The sequence below is a fragment of the Accipiter gentilis genome, chromosome 1 (genome assembly GCF_929443795.1).
Source record: "Accipiter gentilis chromosome 1, bAccGen1.1, whole genome shotgun sequence".
Lineage (NCBI taxonomy): Eukaryota > Metazoa > Chordata > Aves > Accipitriformes > Accipitridae > Astur > Astur gentilis.
In genome coordinates this window covers 54,850,814-54,875,019 of record NC_064880.1, presented here as the reverse complement: position 1 = coordinate 54,875,019, position 24,206 = coordinate 54,850,814, and the positions used below count along the sequence as shown (strand labels likewise).

Genomic DNA, 24,206 nt, shown 5'->3' with positions numbered 1-24,206 from the left:
CATGGTTTACCAGCTACTTGTCAAATGGAAAAGTTGGTAGTACAAAGGACTAGCTACTTAAAATAGCTCGTGTGGTTTGTCTACATGTTAAAGTGTGACAATACAAAATCTTACTCGAAAAATATGGAGAGAGACTGAAATCACACAGCAGATTTCATCACAGTCTCAAGGAGGGTTTGTGCACTCTCATAAAATCAGTCTATATCGCAGCGTATGAAGTTCTTCAGATTAAACCAACTCACGGGAACGTCCTCATGTTGCCTTTTCAGCAAGATCACGTTAAGAACCCAGTTCTCTTTTCATTAAATGCAAATCCATTCTAAGTCTGTGGTCATCCTCCCAATTATTTTAATGCAAAATCAGTCCCTTAGTGTCACAACAGTTTTGGTTTCCTTTCAAAAGAGCTGGAAATTTGTAGTTCAAAGCAGCTGTATGAAGAACAGGAGAAACGGTTAGAGCAGAGCTGGAACGTCTGCAAGGAAGCACAGGGCCTGAATGTGCATGGGGAAGCCAAGCCCAACCCGTGGAGGTAACGCCACCGAGAAGGCAGCAAGCCTCCTTTGACAGAGAATGTTGCAATCAAGCAGCAGCTGCTTGTCGTGATCGAGCTGTCCCGAAGGTGTCTCAGGGTTGTGGTCCTTCAGGACGGTGCTGTGCCCTGCACCCAGGGCTGCGGGCACGAGTTGGGGTTGTTGCAGAGCTCCGTTATGGACCAGCGCTGCTCCTGGCAAGTGCTGGTGAGGACGGGATCCGCTCTGATGTGCGGCAGGGAGTCCCTCTGCGGGCACCAGCGCTGGAGATGCTTTTGGGAACTGGGATGCCTGTAAAGGGACTGGGAGCTCTGGGACTGGAGGGGCAGAGACGGGGATCGACCAAGGACTAGATCCCCATGGAGGAGGAAAGGAGCAGCTCTCTGGGGTCTGAGGATGGAAGAGGAGGATTTTCTGCTCTCCCTCCACAGAAACTGGTAGGAGAAAAGGAGAGCCCTGCCAGTGCGTTTGCTCCGCTCTTCCCTTTCCATCAGCCGTCCCTGTCAGCGTGGAGGAACCAGCGCCGTGCGTCTGCCCAGAATGCGTCAGCACCATGGGCACGTTGGAGGAGACCAGAGGGTTGAAAGCAAGTTGTGTTCATAGCACTGTATCGCTAGTCTGCCAACAGTAACGGCGTGTTAGAGAGGTTTAAAGTGCAAGACAAACATCATCTGGCAGTGCTGGCTGGCACCTGTATGTTGCTGCGTGTACTTTGCTCGGGAGTTCAGCGCTGAGCTGGACTCGGCTGAAGAGCGGCAGAGGCTCTGTGTTGGTGGGCAGCCCCAGGAGCAGCATCAATGCACGCTCCTGCTCTGCCTCTCCAGGGGGTTGCGAACAACTTCTCTACAGCACTGCCCTGGGCCTCCTGTCTGCTCCTGGAGAGGACACGAGCCTGCCCATCCTGGACAGGGAGGAGGCCGGAGCAGAGCATCCTTTGTCATCTCCTCGGACAGGCGTGAGCGGCCAGGTCTGACTCACGTTCGGCTTCATGCAGCTTTGAGTCTGGCTAGTGAGACAGCGGCAGGTCCGTGACGGATGGGGTACGCGTGAGGACCGTGGGTGCGTGGCTGGTGGAGGGGCCCGTGGCAGCGCCTGGCCCCTCCGTGCCGGTGCGGCGGGCGGCACGGGGCTGCGGGGGCAGCTGGGACGGAGGCCCCGATGGGAGATTTTATTTGTTTCTCCTGTCGGCTTGTTTGGGGATGAGTCACTTGGTTTCAGAAGCGTAAAAGAGGGTTGCCTGAGGAACTGAAATGCACTTTGTTTGTTTTCAAAGGCGCTTAGTGGGGTGATTATGAGCAGAAAAAGGGGAAGAGGCTTTGAGTCACCTCCATCCCGCATTAGTCAGTATGCTTTAGCAACTAAGTAGATGCCATCCCTGAGATACGGCTTGCTTTTCTCAGGAAGAAGGAGAGAGTTATCCCCCTGTCGCGCATTGCTTTTTTAACATAATTTTTTTCTCAACGATCACCACAGAGGAGATGAGAGAAACATAAACTGTGAGCAGAGTCAGTGCTGCCCCTCAACCCAGAGGGGTTCCTCCTGGATCTGCCCAGACGCTTGTTCCCCTTCTCGGAGGTGAAGGAGGGACATCTAAAATGGTCCCCGTAGTGCTGCTGTGACATGCAACATGTTTCTGTCCCCATCTGTCTGCCAGGAGAGGCACGGGGACCGCAGGGACTCGTCACATGCCAGCCACAAACCCTCCTCCAGGTGTGTGGGCCAGATGTTTTCTGACAGGGTATTTCTCTGTTGCAAGATGCTGTGTTTTTGAGGGATGAACGTTTAAGATGGGAATGGACCAACACTGCAGCAGTCCAGGGCAATGAGCTGATCCCCTGGAGCAGGAGGAGGCCCGTGCCAACATTTTCCTGGCACCGGGATTTCCCCTGCTCCGGCAAATGCCTTCCCAAGCAGCCAGGAGGACAGAGCATGGGGGGGGGGGGGGGGAGCTCAGTAAGGTGGAACTGCAGCAGCAGTTTAGTGTAAAGAGGGAACATTAACTGGAAATGTGGACTTCTGTGGCACTGATAGCAGTTACAGACTGAAATAGTTTGAGCTTAGGCCAGAATATGTTGTTTTTTTCACTGCAGATATCTGCCAAATATGAAAGTGTTTCAGTGGCCATGTTTTAAATTGGTTTTACTAAATGATGCTAATCCAGCCATTGGCTGAAGAAGAAGCCATGTTCCTCGAGATCCGCAGGAAGGCACAGGTAGGCAACATCCTTCACATAAACACTCAGACACGTCCGAAGACTTCCTCCCGGGGCAGTTACAGGTCCTTCATGGCAAGGCATCAGGACAGGCAATAAGAATACAACCAAAAATCCTTTCACTGACTATTACATCCTAAAGCATTGCCAATATTTCTTTAAAGGTGGGAAACACTGTTTCCCTGCCTGCTGTATCACCAATATCTCCTGCAAAATCTGGGGTTTATCTGGCTTTTGTCAGACTAGAAGTTGGCTATCAGGGAGCAGAAGCGTCAGTGTGCCACGTTTGCTCTTCTGGGTTGACAGACAAACCCATTTCTAAAGCCAGGAGACGTGTGCCCGTTCAGCTGAAGAAGCCCATGGAATGAGCTGGGAAGGTGAGGTGTAGGGCTGGGGTCAACCAGCCGTGGGTCTCGAGTCCAGCAAATGCCGGCACCCCACTTGCTGCTCTCTTGTCACCGGGGGTTTTGGACTGTAGAGAGGAAAGGCTTCATTCTGCAGACCGGGCTGACTAGTGAGTGCCATTTATCAGTGGAGTTTATAGATCTGAAATGAACTGACGTTGCTTAAATATTACTTGAAATGAACGTTACTGAAGTGATGAGTTAGAATGGATTGTAATCTGTACAGGCACCAAGATTGCTCTTGTTTCTGCTTATGTCACACTGGGTTGTTTTATGGTTTAGGACTAGGACAGCTTGACTGAGACTCTGATAGAAACCTCCTCATGTGCCAAAAATCTCAATTAAGTATTTTTTCATGCAGTCAGGTGCTTCATGCAGATACGGATCCATCAGGCTGCAGGAGGCCTCTGGGTCCATACTTTGGCTGCTTTGAACGGCGGGTGGTCAGTCTCCCTGGCAGTGGCGAAACTGCACCCAGATGGGGTCCCTCGGCAGTGCACCGGCAGCAATTACTGCCAAAACTGCAAAACTTGTTGCAGTTCTGCAAAACTTGCAAGTTCTGCAAAACTTCCTTTTTGGTGAAAATTTGCGATTTCATTTTTTTGTAAAAACCGTTTGTGAGATGAAAACAATGTGGAAAAAATTCTTTAGTTCTCATCAGATGGAAAATCGTCACGCACAGAGGATAACCGTTGTGTGCCGTGGGATGGGTCTGTGTGCTCGACACAGCTCGGCACGGCGGTGGGACGCTCTCAAGAGGTGGGTTTCAGCACAGAGGTCAGCCTGCCCGGGGGGGCCATACGCCCCTGCCCCACGCAGGGAGGGTTTTCTAACCCCTGGGACTTGCGAGCCCTGCCAGGGCGGACTGGTGAAGGTAGAGTACTCCAGCCAGCAGCCAGATGAGGCATCTCTGCTGGGGAATGCAAATGTGGGCATCTCTGTGGCTTCCCCAAATCATTTCAGATTTCCTTTCCAGCACTGACTGTTTCTGGAGTTGATACGGTATTTTTCAATAGCATGTAGTATCCTGTTTGCTATCATTCGTATGAAATATTTCACTTTGCTCCTAAAATTGCTGGGAATTTTGCTTGATGGCAAGATGGGGCACCACAAGGTTAAAAAAACAGCGAGCGAGATCTTTACCAAATGACCAGTCCAGGTACATTGAAATGTGTGTGTTAAAACATGTTCTCCGGTTGTCCTTTTGGGCATGGCAGAGCACCTAGAAGGACATACGATGGACGGATGGATGTGGTTCCTGGCGCTGTGGGAGGAGCAGCCGGTGGCTCTCCCATGCCGGTGCCGTCACCGGGCTCGAGCTGGCCGGCGGAGCAGGGAGCGAGAGGGAAGGCAGGTCCTCCCCAGTGACCTGACGCAGTGAGGGACTGGGCAAGCAGGAGGAAAATGAACTTATTGTGTCAGAAATACGATTAAAATCATACATGCAAAATAAGCAGGCCCCCTCACCCTGTGCTAGGGGTTAAATTTTACGTATCCCCCTGTCCCACCATGCTCATTGTTTTACTTACCCTGAGTTTCTGCCAAGATCGCGATGTGATCTATAGTGCTCTACAGTCCCAAAATGGACTTGTTTCCAGCATAACAGGAGACCGAGGTTTCTTTTTTTAAATGACACTCATTTTAAAACCTCATTCTGCTTCTTTCACAATCTCTTATTAAAAAGCTGTTATCTTTTATGTGGGTGGGTGCTCCCAGCCACAGCCGGACACCCGTCCCTGCGCCGCCTCCACCACCATTTATAGGGGCAGAGCCGTTATAAAAGGCACGCGGATCAGTTCTGAATTAATCTGTTGTGACAGCACATACCAGACTGCGCTGAACTTCCACAAGGTTGGCAGAGACAAAACCTAACAGCCCTCGCCCCACGGTGCTGGCTGCCCCCCTTCCTCCCCTGCCTGTGCCCCGTGCTGCCCGCACCTCTGCCAGCCTTTTCTCTGGGAGCTGGGTGTCCAAGGCACGTGCAGCAATACTTTGTAAAGGTGCAAAAAAGGTCTCTACTGAGAAAAATGCATGTAACTGGTACATTTTTATTACTTCTCTGTTTTGATAGCAATAGCCCCACTTTTCCCTCGCAAAGGTTCAAATGCCAACTAGGGTTAATTGTGATGAAGTCTGGTTCCTTTGCACAGTTTTTGTCCAGCTGACTCAACAGAAAATGACAGCGTGTTTCAGATGAGTCCCATCGTGATGTCCGGCCTTCCTCGGACACAAATGCATGGCATTTACATTGCTCTTTGCTCCCAAACCTGCTTTGCTGGGTAAGCCATTGCTCCCTACCAAAACGCAAGCGCTCTGTTGAGGGCATTGCTCTGCCCTTGCTCTGCGGTGTTTTCAGCTCCTACTCTCAGTCTGTGGCCTTCAGTTCTTGCTTCCCTGCCTGTGGCTGGAAAGTCACACACTGACACCATTATCCAAAGAAAGCATTCTTTTCCCGTCTTTGCCAAAAGGTAACCTGAGCACTGCAAGGGATGCCGAGCAAGTCGAAGAACGAACAAGTTGAATTCAGGCAAGTGTCTGAAGCAAGTAGTGCTTTAAGGACAAATTATTGCAGAGAGAAGCAGCTGTTCGTGAGAATTGTTGTGTGCGGGAATGGAAAAATTAAGTAGATTTCTTTAATTGCCAAACCTAATTCTTAACTCTCCTATGAGCACAACGCATACCGAGCGCCCTGGTGATCTGCTAGAAGAGATTTATGTAACGCGCACCTAAACCACGGGTCACGTGGCTGGCTTTCCGCTCTCGTACTTTTTGACCGCGGAGGAGCGAGTGTGTTTTAGTTTCCTCAGCCACGCCGCAGCGTTTAGCGACACCCTTTTAAATGCCCTTCCACCGACATGGCTCTGAGAAGGCTCATTCAGCAGAACCACAACGCCAACTTCTTAGGCTTCGGTGCCGGCCCTTCCGAGGGGGAGCAGGCTCTGCCGATGGACAGCAGGAGGATCCAGCACCTGGCCAACACGGTGGGGACGCTGCCCCGCGGGCGCAAGCAGGTACGGGGTAGCTCCTGTGCTCCGGGAGGCTGACGGCTCCTTTCTGCCCGGAGAGCCGCTCGCTGCCCGTGTTTGCAGGGGTGAGCAGAAACGGCCGAGTTTCTTCTGCAAGCGACTGCACCGGTTCGCTGCGGCTCCCGGTTTCAGGGTGGTGGAAGGATTGCTGCCGGGCGCCTTGAGCCTGGGCGGTTTGGGGATTGCAAGGAAATCTTCGCAGCACCGGCAGCGTGTGGGAAGCTCCCGAGGGGAGCGAGCAAAGAGGCGTTCAGCCTGTAGGGGCTTGGGCACGTGAAGTGCTTTTTGCAGCCGAGATCCTGCCCCAGCTGCGTTTCTTCTCCATTTACAGCAGTGTTGCGAGTCGAAAGAGGCTCTTGCTGTCTGGGTGTTCCTTTAAACTTGCATTTACTTCAGTATAGCGGCCTGGCTGGACTGTCCTTTGCTCTGCAATGCTGACAGAAAGCACCTACCATGAGTTATTTCCATCCGGATTTTGGAGTATTTTGCTACGGCAGCTGGGGCTGGTTGGGCTGTCTCTCTGGTCTGGGCTTTCCCCCCAGCACGGCTCAGAACAGCACATTTCTGCTGTTTGCAACTGGATTCCCACGAAACTCTCTCTTGCTGTTGCTGCAAATTACCCCCTGAGCGATTCCAGCCTTGGTCTATTTGTCTAGTGTGAAGAAGCCTGAATAGAAAATGTTTGAGACACATTATATTCTGAAATTATCATCAGAAAACTGGTACGTAATATCTGCGCACTTAAGGCTTGGCTTTGTTCAGTAACGGAAACGCACTTAAACCTTTTCTTTGTACAAGTGTGGGGAGATAAAGGAAAGCCAGAGCCAGACTAATCTGGGGAACGCTGCTGCTGGGTGGCATCCAGCTCCCGCGGCTGTGATGGAGCAGCCCGTTGTGTGGCAATTGCTGCCGGCGCAGGGGGAGGCTGATGGTAATGGCTGTGACGTGGCCGTATCTGTTCAAGATGAATTACCACACAGGCATCAGGGCTGAGGACCGCTCCGCACAGACCGTACCTAATGGTTGCGTGCCGCAGGTGTACGCCTGCCATTAGCTCTTTCACCTGGTGTGCGGTTTATTGTTATACATGTGGTCTCTCCCTCCTCTCCCCAAGTACACGCATGTTTATAAAGTAGGGTGTTTCTGTTAGTGGTCACGCTGTGGCATCATTTTGTACTGCTGAAGCCCGAGACATTTGGCTATGCTGACTCCAAACGTTTCAGTGATAATGTAATTCCTTATTCGTGGTTCATTGTTATGGGAAGAATCAATGTTTAACACTGATCCTGGCTTTTTCTAGAGACATCTTCAGGCACAGGTCTACCTAGCCTGAAGCAGGGATCCTGGATGCTCGTTGCCATGATCATGCATGCATCGGCTCAGAAATGCTATGCAGCCACCACAAGAAACTGCAGCGATAGCTGCCTGCAGTTACCTTAATTTATCTGTGCTTTCTGCCTTTTCCGACAGGTGTTAAGTTTATAAATGCCTGCAGATTTTTAGGGGAAAAGTACAAAAGAAAGGTGAGGCCTTAGCGTAACAGAGACGTGATTTGGGCAGTATGTAGATGATGGTTACAGTGTTAATGGGTAATTTTGAAGGATCCCTGCTGTCGCAGAGATGCCCTGGCGCTCTGTGCCCGCCAGCCCCTCGTCCTTCCACAAGAGCAGAAGTGCCTGTGGACCCCCGAGGACGGAGCAGCCCGGCCGCAGCCCGTGGCACGGGCGGCCGCACGCCGAGCCGCGGCCCTGCCTGGCCCCCCACTCCCCACAGTGCACCGTGATCGAGCAAGGCGACCCCCAAAGAAGGAATATGCCTTCTCTTATTTGAAAACACAGGGCTGCCACATATGTTTGGGTTTGTTTTTTAATTATGCAAAATAAGACAAGAGGATTGTGGACATTGCAAGGAACAGTGGGAGGTCCATCTCTGATGTCCTGTTGGATGCAGGGGTTTTCTTGAGCTGTCATGCCTCTTGTCTTTCTCATTTCTACTGTCCTCAGAGATTACACCTCCAGCAGCTTGGGGAAGAGTTCCCTGCCCCAAGCACTTTTGCCATCAGAAAATTTTCCTCGAGATTCAACTTGAATTTTTCCACTCATTCTCAGTTTTTTTCACAGCAACATCTATCACCCTAAATAGCATCCTCCTGCCGCAGGGTCTTCCGACAGGTATTGCTACAGGGGTCCCCCAGCCAAGTTACTTTTGGTTCCGGACCTCTCTCCCCTTCCAAAGCAGGTGTTTGTGAGTTTATGAAAGCTAACTGTGAAGATGTCAAATTATCACACCTGCGCAAAAAAAGCCTCATTTTGCTTCATTTTATATTGGCTGGTGGTAGCTCAGCTCTCAATTTTAACTTATTGCAGGGAAGATTGGATAGCTAGTGGGTGGCCAATTTTTTCTAATAAAGTTGGAACAGGTACTGCATTACTGTCTCCCAGCGAGGGTGCCCAGACATTTTTCTGGAGGTAAACAACTGAAACAATATTCTGATGTTCTAAGAGTACCCATGGGTTTTTTTTGTTGTTGTTTTTTTTTTTTTTTTTTTAATTTAGCAATACTCAATCTTATATTTAAAAGGTTTGGAAAAAATGAAAAATCTGAGCTATAACCAGTTTCCCGGGGCTTAATTTCCAACATAACAAAAATAAACATGAATTCCTTCAACAACTGCCTCTTGCAGGTTAATGCAATCCTTCACACCAGAATGTGTCACAGTTGGTACTTGGTCTTGCAGCAATGCCAGTTAAACATTCTCCACGGGGGTTGATATCAGACCTGTTACTGTGTAAAATTACTCTCTACCTCACTTGGAAAGGAACTGTAGGGTGGAGGAAGACTTCTTGGGCAGGAGGGAGCACCTTTTCCAAGCTTTGCAGGGAGCGCTCAGCGCGCCTGGAGGTCGTTGCCGTTGGCTGCTGACTCTCTGCCCGTGCCCGGCTGAGCTCGCCGTCAGCATCTAATAGCTGGCTTTGAACATGAGGATGCCTTGCCTTGCGTTCTGGACCTAGCTGCTCTTCCTCCTGATCTGAAAGTTTAAGTTCTCGTTTCACTGAGGGAGAGGCTGCATTGGTGCAAGCTGGTGGTGGGATGCCACCAGCTAGTTTTAGTTTTTCTCTAAACTGCAGATTTTAGCCGCAGGCCTCAAAGAACCATGAACTTACTGACCCTTTTCCACTCCCATTTCTGGTTACAGCTTGCCTTAGCCAGATCCAGCTCCTTGGGCGACTCCTCCAGGCCCCAAAGGTATGAAGATACTCTTCTACAATCACTGTTATTTACTTATTCTGCATGAAACGTGTCCTGGGAATCTTCCTGTTTAGCAGCCCTAGTAGGACAAAGGTGCAAGGCAGAGAGTGGTACCCAGCACCTGGGATGTGTGGGTGAAATTGTGACATTTAGTTTGAGCAAGGAAAGAGCAAGCACTACCGCTGCAATGTCTGTGGGAAGGCTTGCTGACACCCTGCTAGCACAGGGAGGGGCAATGATGGGGACACGATTGTTTTGGTTAGAAATAGAGTGCACAAAGCGTGGCAGCCCGGCATTCATGAGGAATTCTGTGTATTCTTGTTACAGACACCTCGTTGCTATATTAAAAGAAGATAAAGAGACGTTTGGGTTTGAAATCCAGGTAAGACTTAAATGACAAGTCGATTGATTTAAAAATAAAATATGGTGCAAACTCTTAAGTGTCTTATCCTCAAATTTAGGTTAAGACAGCATAGAGCAGAGAATGGTATCTGTCAGTTCCTCATGAAATTTGAAGAGTTTACAGTAATGATATAGAACTAGGATGCATTTCCAAGGATTTTTTTCATAGCTAAGGTCACAGATGAGAATTTCCAGCCTTCTCACAGGTCACACCATTGAATGTAGGAGAAATCTCATCCAAATCAAAATATGAGGCAATGGCAATGCCTTCGTGCCTCCATGAGTGAATAATTTTGGGGAGAATTGCGTACGAGAATGTTTTCATATAAAAAGAGAGAGATCAAAAAACTCTCTCTCCAAAAAATGCCTTATACTAGCATTTTACTATGTCCTTTAACATATACAGAGACATATGCATTTTTGAAGTGGATGTACAGTATTGGCATGGTTTTTTAATAAATAACTGCTAAGCTTGACTTTTTGGGGGCTAAATCATATAGGAAGAAATTCTGTTAGATGTAGAAGTCAGTATATCGTCACATAGGAAAACCAGAATCTTATCAGGAGTACCACTAATGGGGGATTTTTGTTCTGTAGATTTTTGTGAGAAAGGTAACTCTTAGATCAGGAGGCCTGCTAAAATCCTGGTTATAAATAAAAAATAATCCCAGGAATAAAAGGATGTAGTTTTGGGAACAGCGGGTTGTGGCAATACCCCAGAGCTCTGCCTGCCAGCGGGACCTGCAGGCAGGAGCCTGTTTTGTGAGCCTGTGCCGGCGAGACCCTCCCACGTCACCCCTCCGTTTCAATTCCTGCAGCGGCAGGGCATCTTCAAAGTGCTCGCCTCTATCTGTGCACAAAGGGAAAATACTATTTTCAGTGAAATTCGTGTGTTAGGAAAAGCTTAACTTTTTCAAATTTGGATCTGTGGCTAATGAGCGGGTAAGCGTTCAGCTCGTGAACAGGGGAGAGCTTTCAGTAGGAAGGATAATTGAGTCAATTATTGGGCTTTTGTATAAATTGTCAGGGCAGATTTTCATTATATGTGACATTCTGATTGAAAATAATTGTTCTTGGCACATTTTCTTCCTGAACGTACATTCAGCATAAGCACTTCACTAGAAAGTCTGGGCTGTGGAAAGGCAGCATCTGTCTGATACTAAGAACAAGCCATTATTTAGAAGCTGTAATTTCACTACTACAAGTTAAATTTAGGCAAACCAGAATAAGATGATGTGAAACTCTAGCTCTACCATCTGCAGGGAGCTCATGAGAACTGCAGTGATGGCCGAACGCCAGAGCTTCTCACATGTTACCGCTTCTTCTCCTACTTCTACGCTGGCGGACCATAGCCCAGGGGTGAGACGGACGCCGTGCAGCTCCCAAAGTGCCGAGGCATTTGCAGAGCAGACGCTCTGGTAGCATGTCTCTCCTCTCACTGCAGCCACCTAAAAGTGAGGTGGCTTTTTTTGGAGGTCCCCTCTAAAACCAAGGCCCAGCCATCTTCTGCAGTCTGTGAGGACAAGGGACACGAGAGGGAAGTCCACCCTCCTGCTTGGAGTGCTTCTCTTGGGGCCATCCATCACACCCGGGAGATGTCTGCCTCTCCCAGTGGCTCTGGTGGGGATGTCGAGACACCTCGGTCCAGACGGCTCCATTTAGGTGTGACGAATCCCATCCTGCTTGAGCTTGTATTGCTCAAGTTGACCCAATCTTTCAGGTTGGTAGGTGAGACGTACCACTCTGAAACAGGTCAAAAAAAAAAAAAAAAAAAAAAAAGGCAAGCGTGACCTGCAGTGGCATGTCCTCCAAGACCCTCATGTTTCATTTGGCACTCTTAGTTTAGCCAAGAGTTTTACTGTTGTTCTAAGGGCTGAAATCACCACATTGGTGTGATTTGACCAGATAAGCTCTGAACTCACCCGGTCTTCATCCCTACTTGTTCCACACTGACTGAGAAATTTGGGAATCTAACATGAGTTCTTATATCTGTGTTAGATGTGGCTGTCATAGGTTTTCAGGAAGTTCCGCTTCAGTCTTAAATTTTGGTAGGAAGATGTGGCTGAATACTGATATTTGCATGTAACCAAGAAGACATTTCCTGTCATTGCAAGATCTCGTCAGGTTGCATCACTTACTTTTGCATTTTTCCAAATACATGTCAGCGCTGATAATCACATAATGCATTTATACTTAGAATTACTTAATGTGTATTTAAATGTATAATAAAAAGCACTTTTGAGGGCACGTGGGGACATGTGTGGATAATGACTTTAAGAGGCCGAAAGAGCAAAAGTAGGTTCAAGTCTTGTTGCTTTTCAGTTCTTATTGTGAACCGATCTATCTGGCAGCACCAGCTGACTTCACATGGCGTTCACAATGAGTAAGAGTCAATCAACTGAAAAGCCCAAGTCACACCCTGCCATGCTGTGACTGGGAACATGAAATACTCTTCCAGAAAGCAGTCCGCATCCATGCTAACAGATATTCTTTACTCAAGCTCCTGAGTTTTTGATCATGAATAACCAACTTGCTTTAAAACTAGTTTTTTTGCAAAAACAAGGTACAGACATCTGTCAGGTGTCTGCTGTTCTTTGTCATAAGAATGCAATTTCTAATTGTTAGGTTATAACATTTTGGTGTTCTCACTTGCATGATAATATACCCTGCTCATCACAGCCTTCTCATTTAAAAAATGTGTCAAAAGGCTATTAATTTTTAAATTGTTTTCATGGCCTTACTGTTGGTAACACTGTCACTTTGGTATTAACAGACTATTAGATTTCCGTACCAAAATGATTACTCCCTGGAGGTGTGCACTTGTGTCTGCAAAATTCAAGAAGAAAGTCCTGCCCATCTTTCCGGCCTTCAAACTGGTAACTGTTCATGTTTTTTCCTGCTGTGGGTGGCCTTGTCTTGCTTTTCTCCCAATTACTTTTATTGCAGACCATGTGGAAGGCGTGCCTGTGCTGCAGATGCTAATTTTCGCCTCTGTGTATCTCTAACAGGCGATATCCTCTCCAGTATCAACGGCGTGAACACGGACGGTTTTAATCACAAGCAAATAGTAGACTTGATAAAGTCTTCAGGGAACTACTTAAGGTAGGCGTCCCTCCTTCAGGCGGTTCTCAGCTTAATAGTCTCTCCCGCTGGAAGCCAAGAAAGCTTCTCGCGCTACCCTGCCGCCCTGCGCCGTCCCGGGGCAGAAATCCCGTGGGTTTGGTTGTGGAGACCCGCGCTCTTACTGCCGGCGAGGGCTTCGGAGGGAGACAGGAGCTCCGGGAAGGTGTCCCGGTGCTGTTCCCCTGCTCCTGTCTCTCCTGCCCCACGTTTGCTCGTCTCACACCAGCACCGCTGCCGCGGAGGAGAGGGTTCGGCCAGATGGGGGGTCCCCGGCCCTGTTCCCCCGGGACCCCGCGGCACCATGCGCCGCAGCGCGGTGCGACCCGCTGCCGTGAGCTGCGGCGTGGGGTCCGGCAGCCCCGGCCAGCGCTCGGTGCTCCTCGCCGCTTTGGTGCCAACATCCCCTTCTTCGCAGGTTAGAGATTGTCAACGGGGCCATGTTTCTGCGGAAAATGGAGCTTGAGACCAAGCTGCAGTTACTGAAGGTAATAGAATTAGTTAAGCCGTTGTCGGACGCGGAGGGCTGTTGTGGATTCATTGCTAATGGGGGCAGGTGGGTGTCCGTGGGGCTGGGTGTCCCGGCGGGGGGCACATACCCGTGTGTGCCCTGCCACCAGCACCCCCAGCCATGGTCCCTGTAGTATTTTCTGTATAATTTTATTGTAGTATTTTCCCCTCTTTTTTTTGGTAATATTTTCCCCCACAGTAATTTCTGTAACTCTCTAAATATCTCAATTTCTGTCTGTGTCAAAGCTGTGTCCAGCTGGTAGGCAGTCCTCTCCTGTAAAAACAGAACAGCGTATTTTAACGTACTCTGTATTTAGCAAAAAGGGAAGGCAGGCTTTCACAAGCAGAGCTCAGGCTCTTTAGGGCCACCACGCTGACGGCACCTCCGACTTGTAGAACTTTGTTCCCCCAGCCGAGTCCGAGGCAGCCGGGCTGGCAGCAGGTTTTTGGGTGCCGGCACCCCAGTGTGCTTCTCCACTCGCCCTGCTGCAGCTGCAGTGCTGCAAGCGCTGCAAGAGCCAGGGCTTTCCAAAGCTGGGACTCAATCAACCCGAGTGAGGGGTTTTTCCTTATGGCAACTCTATGCCAAAACCCTCTGCACAGGAGTATGGTACTTCAAAAAGTGCATTAAAAATTCATCTGGCTAGAATAAACCTCACGCCAAATGGGTTAGGCTTGCCAGAGCTGAGCAGCAGGGACAGGGTTTGCCATATGTGCCTTTGCCTATAAAATATAAGTCCTGCCACGGGGGCCATTTCATGTTTAGTATTTAGCATGTTTAAAACAATGTTTATTTAATTTGGTTTGCGCTGCATTTATGACAGTACAGCACAGGGCATTGTAATTTGCTGCATGACACTGATGCTGTCGGTGATGTAAACGGTACCCGTGGGGGCTGGACGGAGAGGAAAGGAGGGGTTCCTCCCAACCTCCGCTGGTCTGCGGCTGGGGGTGCTGAGGGCAGTGCCTGCCTGTACGGGAGATATCTTGGTCACCATCCCTTCAGCCTGGAAGATGGGCAGGGGTGAGGAGACCAGGGTGAGGACTCCATGAGCTCAGTTTCCCTCCAAGGCTCGCTAAACTGATGGGAGCTACAGAGGATGCTTTTGGACATAGCTGGGATGGTTTTAGGTATCGCTCCCCCGCAGCCAGCTGCTATTTTCTCTCTGAAGGAGGTAAAACTGACCAGTGGAATGTGAGGGGCTCTCGGCTCTTGGCTGGTGGGAACAGCCGGGGGAGCCGAGCTTGGAGGCAGCGCTGGTGTTCCCTGAGGGGCTGGGGCTGGGACAAACCCCTGCATGGTCCAGAGTGGTCCAGCAGGGTGGGAGGCGTTGGGAGACCGATGCAAGTGCAGGGGCCACGCTGGCCTCGTGTGGAGCTGTGAGGGACCATGTCTCTGGTGCCCGAGGCTGGCGGGAGCTGGGGTGGTGGTTTGGGATGCTGAGACCGCCTGGCTAGTCAAGACATGGTGAGAAACGAGCCAAACCCCAGAGCTGGAGAGTTCGTTGTGTTAATGAGCACACAGCAGCAGGATGCTTCCATCCTGGCCACAGTCAGTGCTCTATGGCAAGCTGTTCACTCTGGTCCGTGAGAAATCTGGATGAAATAACCGGTAAAGTCATCAGAAATGGGCCATCCCCCCCACCCCTTTCCAGGGAAATTATAAAGCCAGAATCTCAAAATCTGCTGTGAAAGGTTCAGTTTCAAGAGCAGAGTTTTTAGATAACAGCTGTTTCCCAGAAGTGCCAAACCTCTGCAACGAGCGTCATTACAGAGTAAAATATGGGTGTCTGCCTGGCCCTGCGCTCTCATGCCAGTGTGGCTGCAGTGGAAAGAACCTAATTCTGTTTATAACTCTGACGCCTTACTGGAGGGTGTGCTCGGTCGCTGCAAAACCCTGTAACCACAGTGAGACAGCAACATGCCCGAGAGTGCTAAACATCACACGTTTGGCCGTGCAGTTGCACAAGCGTGTCCTGCCCTCGGGATGCAGCAGCCAGCAGCACAGCCCACGCCAGGCACTGCAGCGGGGACACGCACCCTGCTGCGCCCACCGCCGCCGTGCCGGTGGAACGGGCATCCAGCCGCGAGCGGATACCCGCCGCATCCATCAGTTATCCCGACAGTCCCGCTGCTATTACAGTTTAATCTGATGGGAGAAACCAGGACTAGGAGGTGGTTGCTCTTTCGGTTGGGTCTGGATGGGGAAAGCCTTTGGGCGACTCCCCAGCACCTCTTGCATACAATTTCCTAGGTTTAGCTGAATTACAAACTTCAAAAACCCACCCTATTCAACATTGCGTAGACAACATTGTAAGAGCAGACTTCTCCGGACTAATTCTCCTTAAAAGCTGTCATTGCTCCCGTTTTACAGGTGAGCCTGTTCTAGAGTTATAGGAATGGCAGCTGGGGGGAAACTGGAGCCCCCCGTACCTCTGACTTGGTGAAGGCTGCCCAGTGCCTGCCAGACCTGATGCACCAGCACTCTGTCTGCCACGTCGTGTCCAAATCTGCTAGGAAGTGATTCAGTAAAAGGCTTGTTTCCCGGTGCCCTTGTAAATCGCTCCTGCTCAGTGCATTGAGGGACCCCCAGGAAAAACCCCCTCCTCCTGCTGCTGGGGTCTGCCTGGCCTCCGTGGGGTACCAGGGGCTTGCCGTGCCGGTGCTGCTCGCAGGGATCCCGGTGCCTCACCACCCTGCAGCCGGGCCGTGGTTTTCATTTGGTATTTCATTTTGTGGCTGATTTTTCCAAAGTGTCAAAAAGAGGAAAAACGTGAATGCGATAACAGGATTGCCCACGTAAGCTTAGTCTGGTCAGTTTGGGTGCAGAAGTGTGTGATTTGCCAGCCTGCCCGGCTGCGTGTCTGAGGTGCACCGGGTTCATGCAGATTACCGGGGAAGTGCCTGCTGCAACTATCTCCAGGCAGGGGCTCACCTGTTTTGTTTTGTGGGTTTTTTGACTCAACTATGCAATAGTTTGGTTTCACACCACAAGCTGACCTGCACCAGAGGGAAAGAAAACTGTAGCTCAGTGTTGGAGGTTGTAAGGATGCACAGGGCCGCGTGCTCTTAACACGGGACGGTTAGCTGTGCCATTCCCACACCGTGCTGCCGGACCCAGGAACGAGGAGCGGAGTGCCCGATCCCGGCTGGTGGGCTCCGGAGCTGCGGAGGGCTGAGGAGGGCAGCCTGCGAGCTGCTGAGGAGAGCTGGCATCGTCGTTGCTGGCTGAAGGCAGGCAGCACGCTCTCCAGATGTCAGGCTGCTGCTTTTCAAATCAGACGTGTACAGTACTCCAGCCGAAGCACCCAGGGCATGAGTGGACTTGTGCTTCCCGGAAGAAATTTGCTAAACTCCGGGAAAAGCGTCTCAGCAAAAAGAGGGACATACAAGTGCTTCCTGTAGGTGACCTGTCCTTTCTAGATAGACTGTTTTCTTGACAAGTGTCTATGCTTCTGCGAAAGTGTATGAGTGACAGAGCCCTCTTTCTCCTCCACAGCAAACTCTGCAGCAGAAATGGGTGGAGTTGCGCTCTCTGCTCTTACAGGAACAGCGCTTGCTGCACGGTACGTCCTCGTTTCCGGGTAGGAAACCGCAGTGCTGCCGAGTCCTTCTGCGGAAACGCTGTCTGATCAGAAAAAAGCAATTCTTTAATCTGATTTTCATTTGCTTTCTTTTTCTCCTGTTAATGAAGGCGTGGGGCTGGCCCTGGGAAAGCTTTTTTCCTGGGAGTGATGAATTTGGCTGCTGCTTCACCAATGCAGAGCAAAGGCTCTTTTGCATGAGTACCAAGAAAGGAGCTGATGTGGGTTGCAAAGTTTTTTTTCCATTCTCATTTTTGACTTATCAGGGGAGAGTTTTGGTTGGTTGGTTTTTTTAGTGGGTTGCCCAGGGAGCAGCTTTGATTCTGCACGTGGGGGAAGGCAGGGGGCAGAGAGTACCCCAAACCGGGAAACAGCTTCCCCCGAGGGGAAGGGGCTGCTCCCTGCCCTGAGATGCCGAGGGCGTCCTGCCCTCCAGCCTTGAGCCGACGCCGGTAAATAATGCTCCCCTTTGGTTTCTGCTTCCAGGGGAGGTGAACGACAACGCTCTGCTGGGCGCGCTGGAGCTGGAAGAGTCCAGCTTGCCTGGTGGCTGCAGCACGCCGGGACCCCTCTTCCCAGTAAAGCCTCGCTTCTCCAGCGAGAGCAGCTCCCGCAGCCGGCTGAGCTCCATGACCGTGGACAGCGAGGACAGCTTCTACCAGAGCGGAGCCTTCGAGGATTCGGCTGCAGAGAGCCTGAGCCGCCAGTCGAGCGTGGATGATGACTGCTTCTTCCCCAGGGATGGGGACAGCGCTGCCGGGAGGTCCTCCCTGCGGAGGAACCGCAGCATCAGCCTGGCCAGCAGCGGGTCCATGTCCCCGCTCTGGGAGGGGACCAGCTTCACCAGTAGTTTTGGGACCCTCCCGCGGAAAAGCAGGAGATCCAGTGTCCGAAAGCATCTTTTGAAATTCATTCCAGGCCTTCACCGGGCAGTGGAAGAGGAAGAAAGTCGGGTCTGATGTCGCACGTGTCACCCCCGATGTCTGGGGCTCTGCCCGCGGGACAGCTGCGTGGCCTGGGACGGAGGGCAGCAGCTCACCCAGAAGGACGCAATGAGCAAAGCGTGGTGGCACTGCACGGCAGTCCTCCGGACGACAGTACTGATGCTATTTAAAAAGCTCTGGGTTGTTTAATTATTTCAGTTTTTAATCAGAGCACACGGTGGACCTCTTCGTTAATGTGAAAAGTGACTAACTCTGAAATGTGAAGAACTGTCACAGAACTTCCTCAGCATACTTTAGTGTTAACAACAGTTATTAATTGAATGCAGAAGTGATAGCTATTTATTTCCTGTTACCGAAGTCACAGTCTTCCAAAGAAGGTCTTTAATAAAGCAAGTGCTTCTACTAAAACCAGTGACAGAGTCCCGTTAGAAAGAAGATGGAGCCCAGAGCGTACGACAGAGAGAGACCCTGGGCAGGAGCGTTTTGAAACGAAGGGCAGAGATTTACCTGTGGTTTGCGGTGGGTGATTTACATGGGTGTGCTGGAGCGGTCCAGGAGCACACTTGCCAACTCCCCCGGCTCGTGCGTGGCCATGGTCAGGATCCGTGCCGGCCGTTTCGCTGCGCAGCTGCCTGCGCCCGTTCCCGCTGCCGGTGCAATGCCCTGAGCTGCCGCTGCTGCTCGAGGTCATGCACGCTAGATATGTGTGTCTGAAAAAGAAAGGGTGAATTCCACAATCCGCTTCCCAGTCTCCAAAGGAGGGATTGGTTCCCCTGGTGAGTCATGATGACAGCATCGATAGACAAATTTACAAAGTAAACGCCAGCTGCCATCACTTTCGCATCTCTTAGCAGTCATTGTATAAACCCTGCAATAACCTGGTTTATCAGTTGTGACCTGACCACCTGCAATCTCTGCCACTAGCCGATATCCCATGTCCTGCCAAACCTGCCCTATTCCAGGGGATCTGGAGCAGAAAGGAGCCTCCTGAGCACGCGCGCAGCCTCGGGCTCTTCTGCTGTGCCAGTGCACGGGAAGCCGCGGGCGTCCGTGTGCTCCTGCCCCGAGCGGCTCCGTGTGTCCGGAGCAGGGTGCGCCCATCACCGTGCACCCGTGTGGGCTCCTGTGTCAAACGCAGGAGGAGCACGATGGAGACCACCGGCAGCTTTTCTCTGCGGTGCCTGCCAGCCTCACTAGAAACAGCGTTTTCTGCACGGTGTCAGCTCAGCAAGTGTCACTGGAGTGCCGGGAATTTTACCAGGTTTGAGAAAATACTCGTCCTCTTACAATGATGTAACTATAGCTCAGATCGATTTGACCTCTTTAAGGTGAGAGGAGTAAAGGCAGAGGATTGTCCCGCCGGGACGAGCAGGATTGTTCTGTGCCGGGGAGCGGTGGCAGGTCGCGCTCTGGGGACCTCCGAGGAGGGCTGTGCCTGGGACCCGGTCCCTCTGCGGTCCTGGGGGCTGTGGGACATGCCCCTTGGGCTGGTGTTCCCGCAGCTCATTGGCAGGAAGATCATCAACTGTTTGCGTTTCTTCAGGAGCAGAGACTTCGGGCAGTAAGATTAACTTGATAGCTTATACAAAGTGATTTAATAACTATGGGTGTAGATGTGATGAAAAAGAGAAATTTTATTTCCCTCTCAGGCAACACAGAAATAGGCTGTTTGTTTAGCCCAAGCAACCCGATTATGCTTTTCAAATACAACTGGAAGAAATTTAAATATAATTTAAATACCTTGTGTGACTCATTTGTCTTTTGACCAAGCAGACCATGCGGTTGTTTACCATTCAGATACTGCTGTGGCAGGATTTCCTGGTCTTTTCAGAAACCTCAGGCTAAACCCAATGGCTTCCCTCCGAGATGAACCCCAAATAAAAACAACCTGTTCCCAATACTCCTCTAATTAATGAACGTCGCTAAGCCAGCAGAATCTGTACTGGCGTCTGTAATTTCTCTTAAAAGGATTAAGTAGAGGGTAATATGGCAAGTCTCTGGGGGAGCTGGAGGGCAATCAGGAGAGCAGTTCACGACGTTTTCTGTGTACAGGAATGATGTTCTGTCCATGCTGCTGAGCCGAACACCTGCAGTTCAGCCCGTGGGTCTCTCTGCCATCAGCTCCTGCCCCAGCCCCTGGGCGCGGAGGTGGGCTTTGGTCTGACACCTGCACGGAGCCAAAGCTGAGCTGTCACCCCAGGCTGGGGCAGCTCTGGTGCTGGTCTGGGCTCTGCAGCTCATTGCTAGACATTGAGTTTTTTGCCTGTGATTTGCTGTCTTAAGATAGGGTTTTATTTTTCCTTGCCAATAACACCAGCTGAAAGGAGGAAAAAAAAAAAAAAAAAGTAGAGGTTATCACTATTTGGATAAACTGTGGAGTTCAAGGCAGATATATGGGTGTCTGAAAGCAACTGTGGGCAGAAAATCTGGTGAAGGTTGTCGTGGTGCCCCAAAGAGACCAGACAGCTCCAGCACTTTGGGAGGGACCTTAAACTCAGTCACAGGTTGCAGTTAGGACCCTTGGCTCCAGCTGCCAGACTGACAGCCGAGGGAAGAGTGGTGTCCATCACCAGCTTGCTTGCAGAAGCATGTGGATGTTTCCACCCAGTCTAAGTCTGGCATGTTGCTGGACGTGGCTGGGGGTGGCCGGTGGTGCCTTCCTCCTCAGGAGTGGGAGCACTCCTCTTTCTTCCTGGCCAAGGAGTATTTGGACCCACAACTGTGGCATGCATTTGTGTCAGAAGACAAAATATTCCTACCCTGACGTGTCTGACTGGAGGGTTGAAGCTTAGCCCACCGGTGCTACGGACTCTTTCACTTGGGTGAAAATCAGTGCATGCCCAAAGCCAGGCCAGAGCTCTTTGCCTTGGTGAGTGTGGGCTGACTGATTTGCAGAGACTGGTAAAAACGTGTCAGCCTGACCAGGGCCTGCTCCACTTTTCCCCCTACAGCTCCTGAATTAAAGTTTCCTTTTGCCTTCTTTGCAGCTGGTTTATAGAGACCCGGTGGCAGAGGTGGGACTGGACAGGGTGCCTTGGTCACAGCCTACATCCTCTACCTGGTTTTATGGAGAGGGGAAAAAACGGGTATGATCTCTACACCCCAAGGCTGCGTCTCCGGTGGAAATTAGTGCAGCTTTATGGTCCAAAGCAGTGATTCCTTTTGGTACGGAAGGTAATTTGAAGTAACTTGGGAGACAGATGCTTGCTTTTAGCATGGAAAGGCTGAACGAGCCTGGACACCCAACAAGCTTAAGAAAGGCCAAATAAATGATGCTCTTCCAATGGCGGCGAGAGCATGGTTTGGTTGCTACAAGACAACAACCTGAGATGTTCACAGTCTTGATCAAAAACAGGATGTGGGTGACAGGCGGGCTCTGCGGGGCCGCTGCAGCGGGCATCGAGATCAAGGGTGCCCCAGCCTTCCGAGGGGAGGAAGGAGCTCGCGGGCAAAGGAAAGAGCTCGGAGAGCAGAACGAGCGAGAAAGCTCTTTCAGCGTGGCATTTCTCCTTGCGGCGAGCAATCTGGAAGGTTCCCTGCTCTGCCTCCCGGGATTCAGGGCAGGAGAAGGCTGCGCGTATGGGCAATGCTGTGTGGTGATGCCGTGGTTCACGGGGCTGGGGCTCAGAGCGATGTGTGTGGAAGGCGCTCTCGACCGTCAGCAGAGGAGTTGTTCTCACTGATTGTGGGAGCGTTGAAGGGTTTGCTTGATTTCCTACCAGCCAAGGGATTACCTTTTCTCTTCTTATCTCGTGTGGATAAAGAGGGCAACACGAGTTTACCACAGAAGTGTGGCTGCTCTGAAGAATGCAATTCCTTTTTAAAGTTAAAACTTAATTTGCTGCATACTACTGAGCCTGACCTTGTAAGGGTTCTTAACTGCTTAACCGGGTCTTGCCCAGTGCCCAGATCTAGGCAACCCCTCCCTGAACTCAAGACACTGCATCAAATACGGGCAAGGCACCCTCATGGCACTCAGCCCCTGGGTTAGCAGCAAACAAGCAGAAAACCCCCTTGAGGCGAGGGGATTATTTGGGTCCTAAATCTTTCAGCTTGATTTAGTGCAGCACGGAGCGGGCTGAGGATCCTCCAGCGCAAGAGCTGGCAAAACCTATTTGCTTTAGCAGCACGGCCTCACGGGGCTGGCTTTGCACCGGCAAAGGGGCAGGTGTGATGCGGGGGGATGCTCGGCTGCTCCTGGGATGCAGGCATGGTCCCTCTGCTAAACGCCCTGCTGTTTGGCCAGCACTGATCGTGGGCATCGCAGCCATGTTTTCCAAGGGCCTAGAAGTGCCTCTCCTGCTGCCCTGAGACCCATTCAGCTTGTTCACGCTGGTTTGCAGCAATCCGGCCAGACTTACCCTTTTTTTATGACCTTTGCAGTATCTTGGGGTTTTTTTTCCTGGCCTCTCTTAGCCCATAATTTCTACTGTGGAAGTTTTTTTGCACAAAACCATGAAACAGTTTGTGGCTTCTGCTGGGAACATTTCAAATCCAGTGGAAAATCGTTCTGGCTTCAAGGCTGTACTAGCCTGCAAAAACTCTCCCCTCACAGATTAAAAGTCCAGCCCTGGAAGCTGCTCAAATGCGTGAGGAGTTCTGCGTTTCTCTCTCTGACCCGTGTTTCTGCATGTGCTGGGTTTTGCTCCGTTTCAGCAGTGCTCAGAGCAGGCAGCTATCCTTTCAGTGACCACTTTTCTGCGTGTTTTTCAGGGATGGCTGTGTTTCTGCAATTCTGCTCTGCCGATTTCTGCTTTCGTACCCGACATTTCCTTTCTCATGCAGCTGTTTTAGAAATTTTCGTACGTAGCAGCTGGTTGCACCCAGCTTTCGTAGCATTGAAAAGAAGATCACGAATAGTTGTCACGGGCGACTGGGTTTGTCCTGCCTGCCACTGCAAGGCAAGAGGGAAGTACACCTTATACATGTATAAAGCCAAGAATTTATTGCTGTGCTCCCAGCACACACCTTTTGTTTTGTTACAACAATAACCTGCTTGTTACTGCATAAAACTACGGTTGTGCCACACACAGATAAGCAAAAGTAAAGCAAAGTCACCATAGGCACCCGGTCAGTCACAGAAATCCCTGTCGCAGCTAGACCAAGCCAGCAAAGCCCGGACAGAGCCCGTCCGACCAGCCCCAGCGCTGAGGCCTTGCAAACTTGGTGCAAAGATGATGGCCTGTGACAAGGGACGGCAATGCCAGGCTGCTGCCATTAGCAGTGCCGGGCTGCACGGCTGGGAAATGCCTCGGTGGCACCCACGGGCAGGTGGGGACAGGAGCTTCTCCAGCGCAGACCGAAGTGTCCAGGAGAGCGGAGAGCAGGGCTATTCTGGTGATGCTCTGCTCGGGGAAAGCTCCGCACCCTGAATTGTTTTCGTACAGTTTGGCTCTTTCAGTGCAGACTTTCTCTTTTTTTAAAAGCTTAAAGAGGCAGAAATCACACCACCTCAGGTTTGTGCAAATGAAATGTTTTCCTAGCCTTGAGAGGTGGTTTTGCCCAGCTCTGTTTATAAATAGCTGCCTGCGGTGGGAGGAACCTGCAGCTACTTTTTCCTTTTCCCAAGTCCAGCTATGAACTCTGCCTGCTTAAAAATACGGCTGGGGAAGCTCCAGCATCCGAGCAGCTTTCAGGCTCTCAGCCATCACGATGATCTGGGGGTCACGGGCGGCCCCTCAGCTCCTGGGGACGGTCTGGGGAGAACAACCTGTGCGGGCAAATGCCTTCAAACAGGCAGGAGCTGCTCTCCCCTCATCAGTGAACCCTTCGGGCTCCTTGTGCAGTGTTTGCCAGGCAGAAAGCAGCAGCAGCCTATTTGTAACACTGTCAAAACTTGAATTACTCTGCACGTGCCCATGGTTTGTAACTAGCGTGCCCTTGCTGCATCACTCTGGCATGTATTCCTGTTTTCCAGAGGAAACACGCTGCTCCTCCCGCAGCTCCCCTCTGAAGCCAAGCGTGGCCAGCGGGAGCGTCGGGGCAGCAGCAGCATCCCGGCCCTGAGGATGTGCGAGGGCTGGCTGGTGCCTGACATAGCTCTGCCGGGGGGACGCCCGTGTTTCTGCCTTTCTTTTCATCCCTCTGCTGGGTGAAAAGTTAAAATTCTGACGCTTTCTACAGAAGAGGAATCCCAAGGTATGTTTTTTCATAAACATAAGGTATTTATCTTGCTGACAAAATGGAAACGCTTGACTGCAGTTTGTTGGCATGATCCACAGGAGT

At 50.9% G+C, this 24,206-nt stretch overlaps 1 protein-coding gene across 2 annotated transcripts; it reads left to right on the top strand.

Annotated features, from left to right (window-relative positions):
* Positions 1-5,933: 5,933 nt before the first annotated feature.
* Positions 5,934-22,400, top strand: CYTIP (cytohesin 1 interacting protein). Of its 2 annotated transcripts, XR_007506369.1 has the most exons (9): positions 5,934-6,157; positions 9,369-9,418; positions 9,749-9,803; positions 12,597-12,699; positions 12,832-12,925; positions 13,362-13,431; positions 16,953-17,019; positions 17,524-19,242; positions 20,969-22,400. XR_007506369.1 is itself a non-coding variant. In XM_049803007.1 (8 exons), exons 1-8 carry the CDS (start codon positions 6,002-6,004, stop codon positions 17,994-17,996), a joined length of 1,068 nt encoding a protein of 355 aa, XP_049658964.1. In that variant the 5' UTR covers positions 5,934-6,001; the 3' UTR covers positions 17,997-20,947. The 2 variants fall into 2 exon arrangements, 1 of the variants encoding a protein (XP_049658964.1); XM_049803007.1 differs by lacking the exon at positions 20,969-22,400 and having other exon boundaries at positions 17,524-20,947.
* Positions 22,401-24,206: the final 1,806 nt, after the last annotated feature.

Excerpts from the sequence above, each read along its gene's own strand:
- CYTIP (XM_049803007.1), top strand. The coding sequence starts at position 6,002 with ATGGCTCTGAGAAGGCTCATTCAGCAGAACCACAACGCCAACTTCTTA. Across the intron at positions 12,700-12,831 it reads TCTTTCCGGCCTTCAAACTG|GCGATATCCTCTCCAGTATC; the intron begins GTAACTGTTCAT and ends TATCTCTAACAG. Across the intron at positions 17,020-17,523 it reads GGAACAGCGCTTGCTGCACG|GGGAGGTGAACGACAACGCT; the intron begins GTACGTCCTCGT and ends TTCTGCTTCCAG.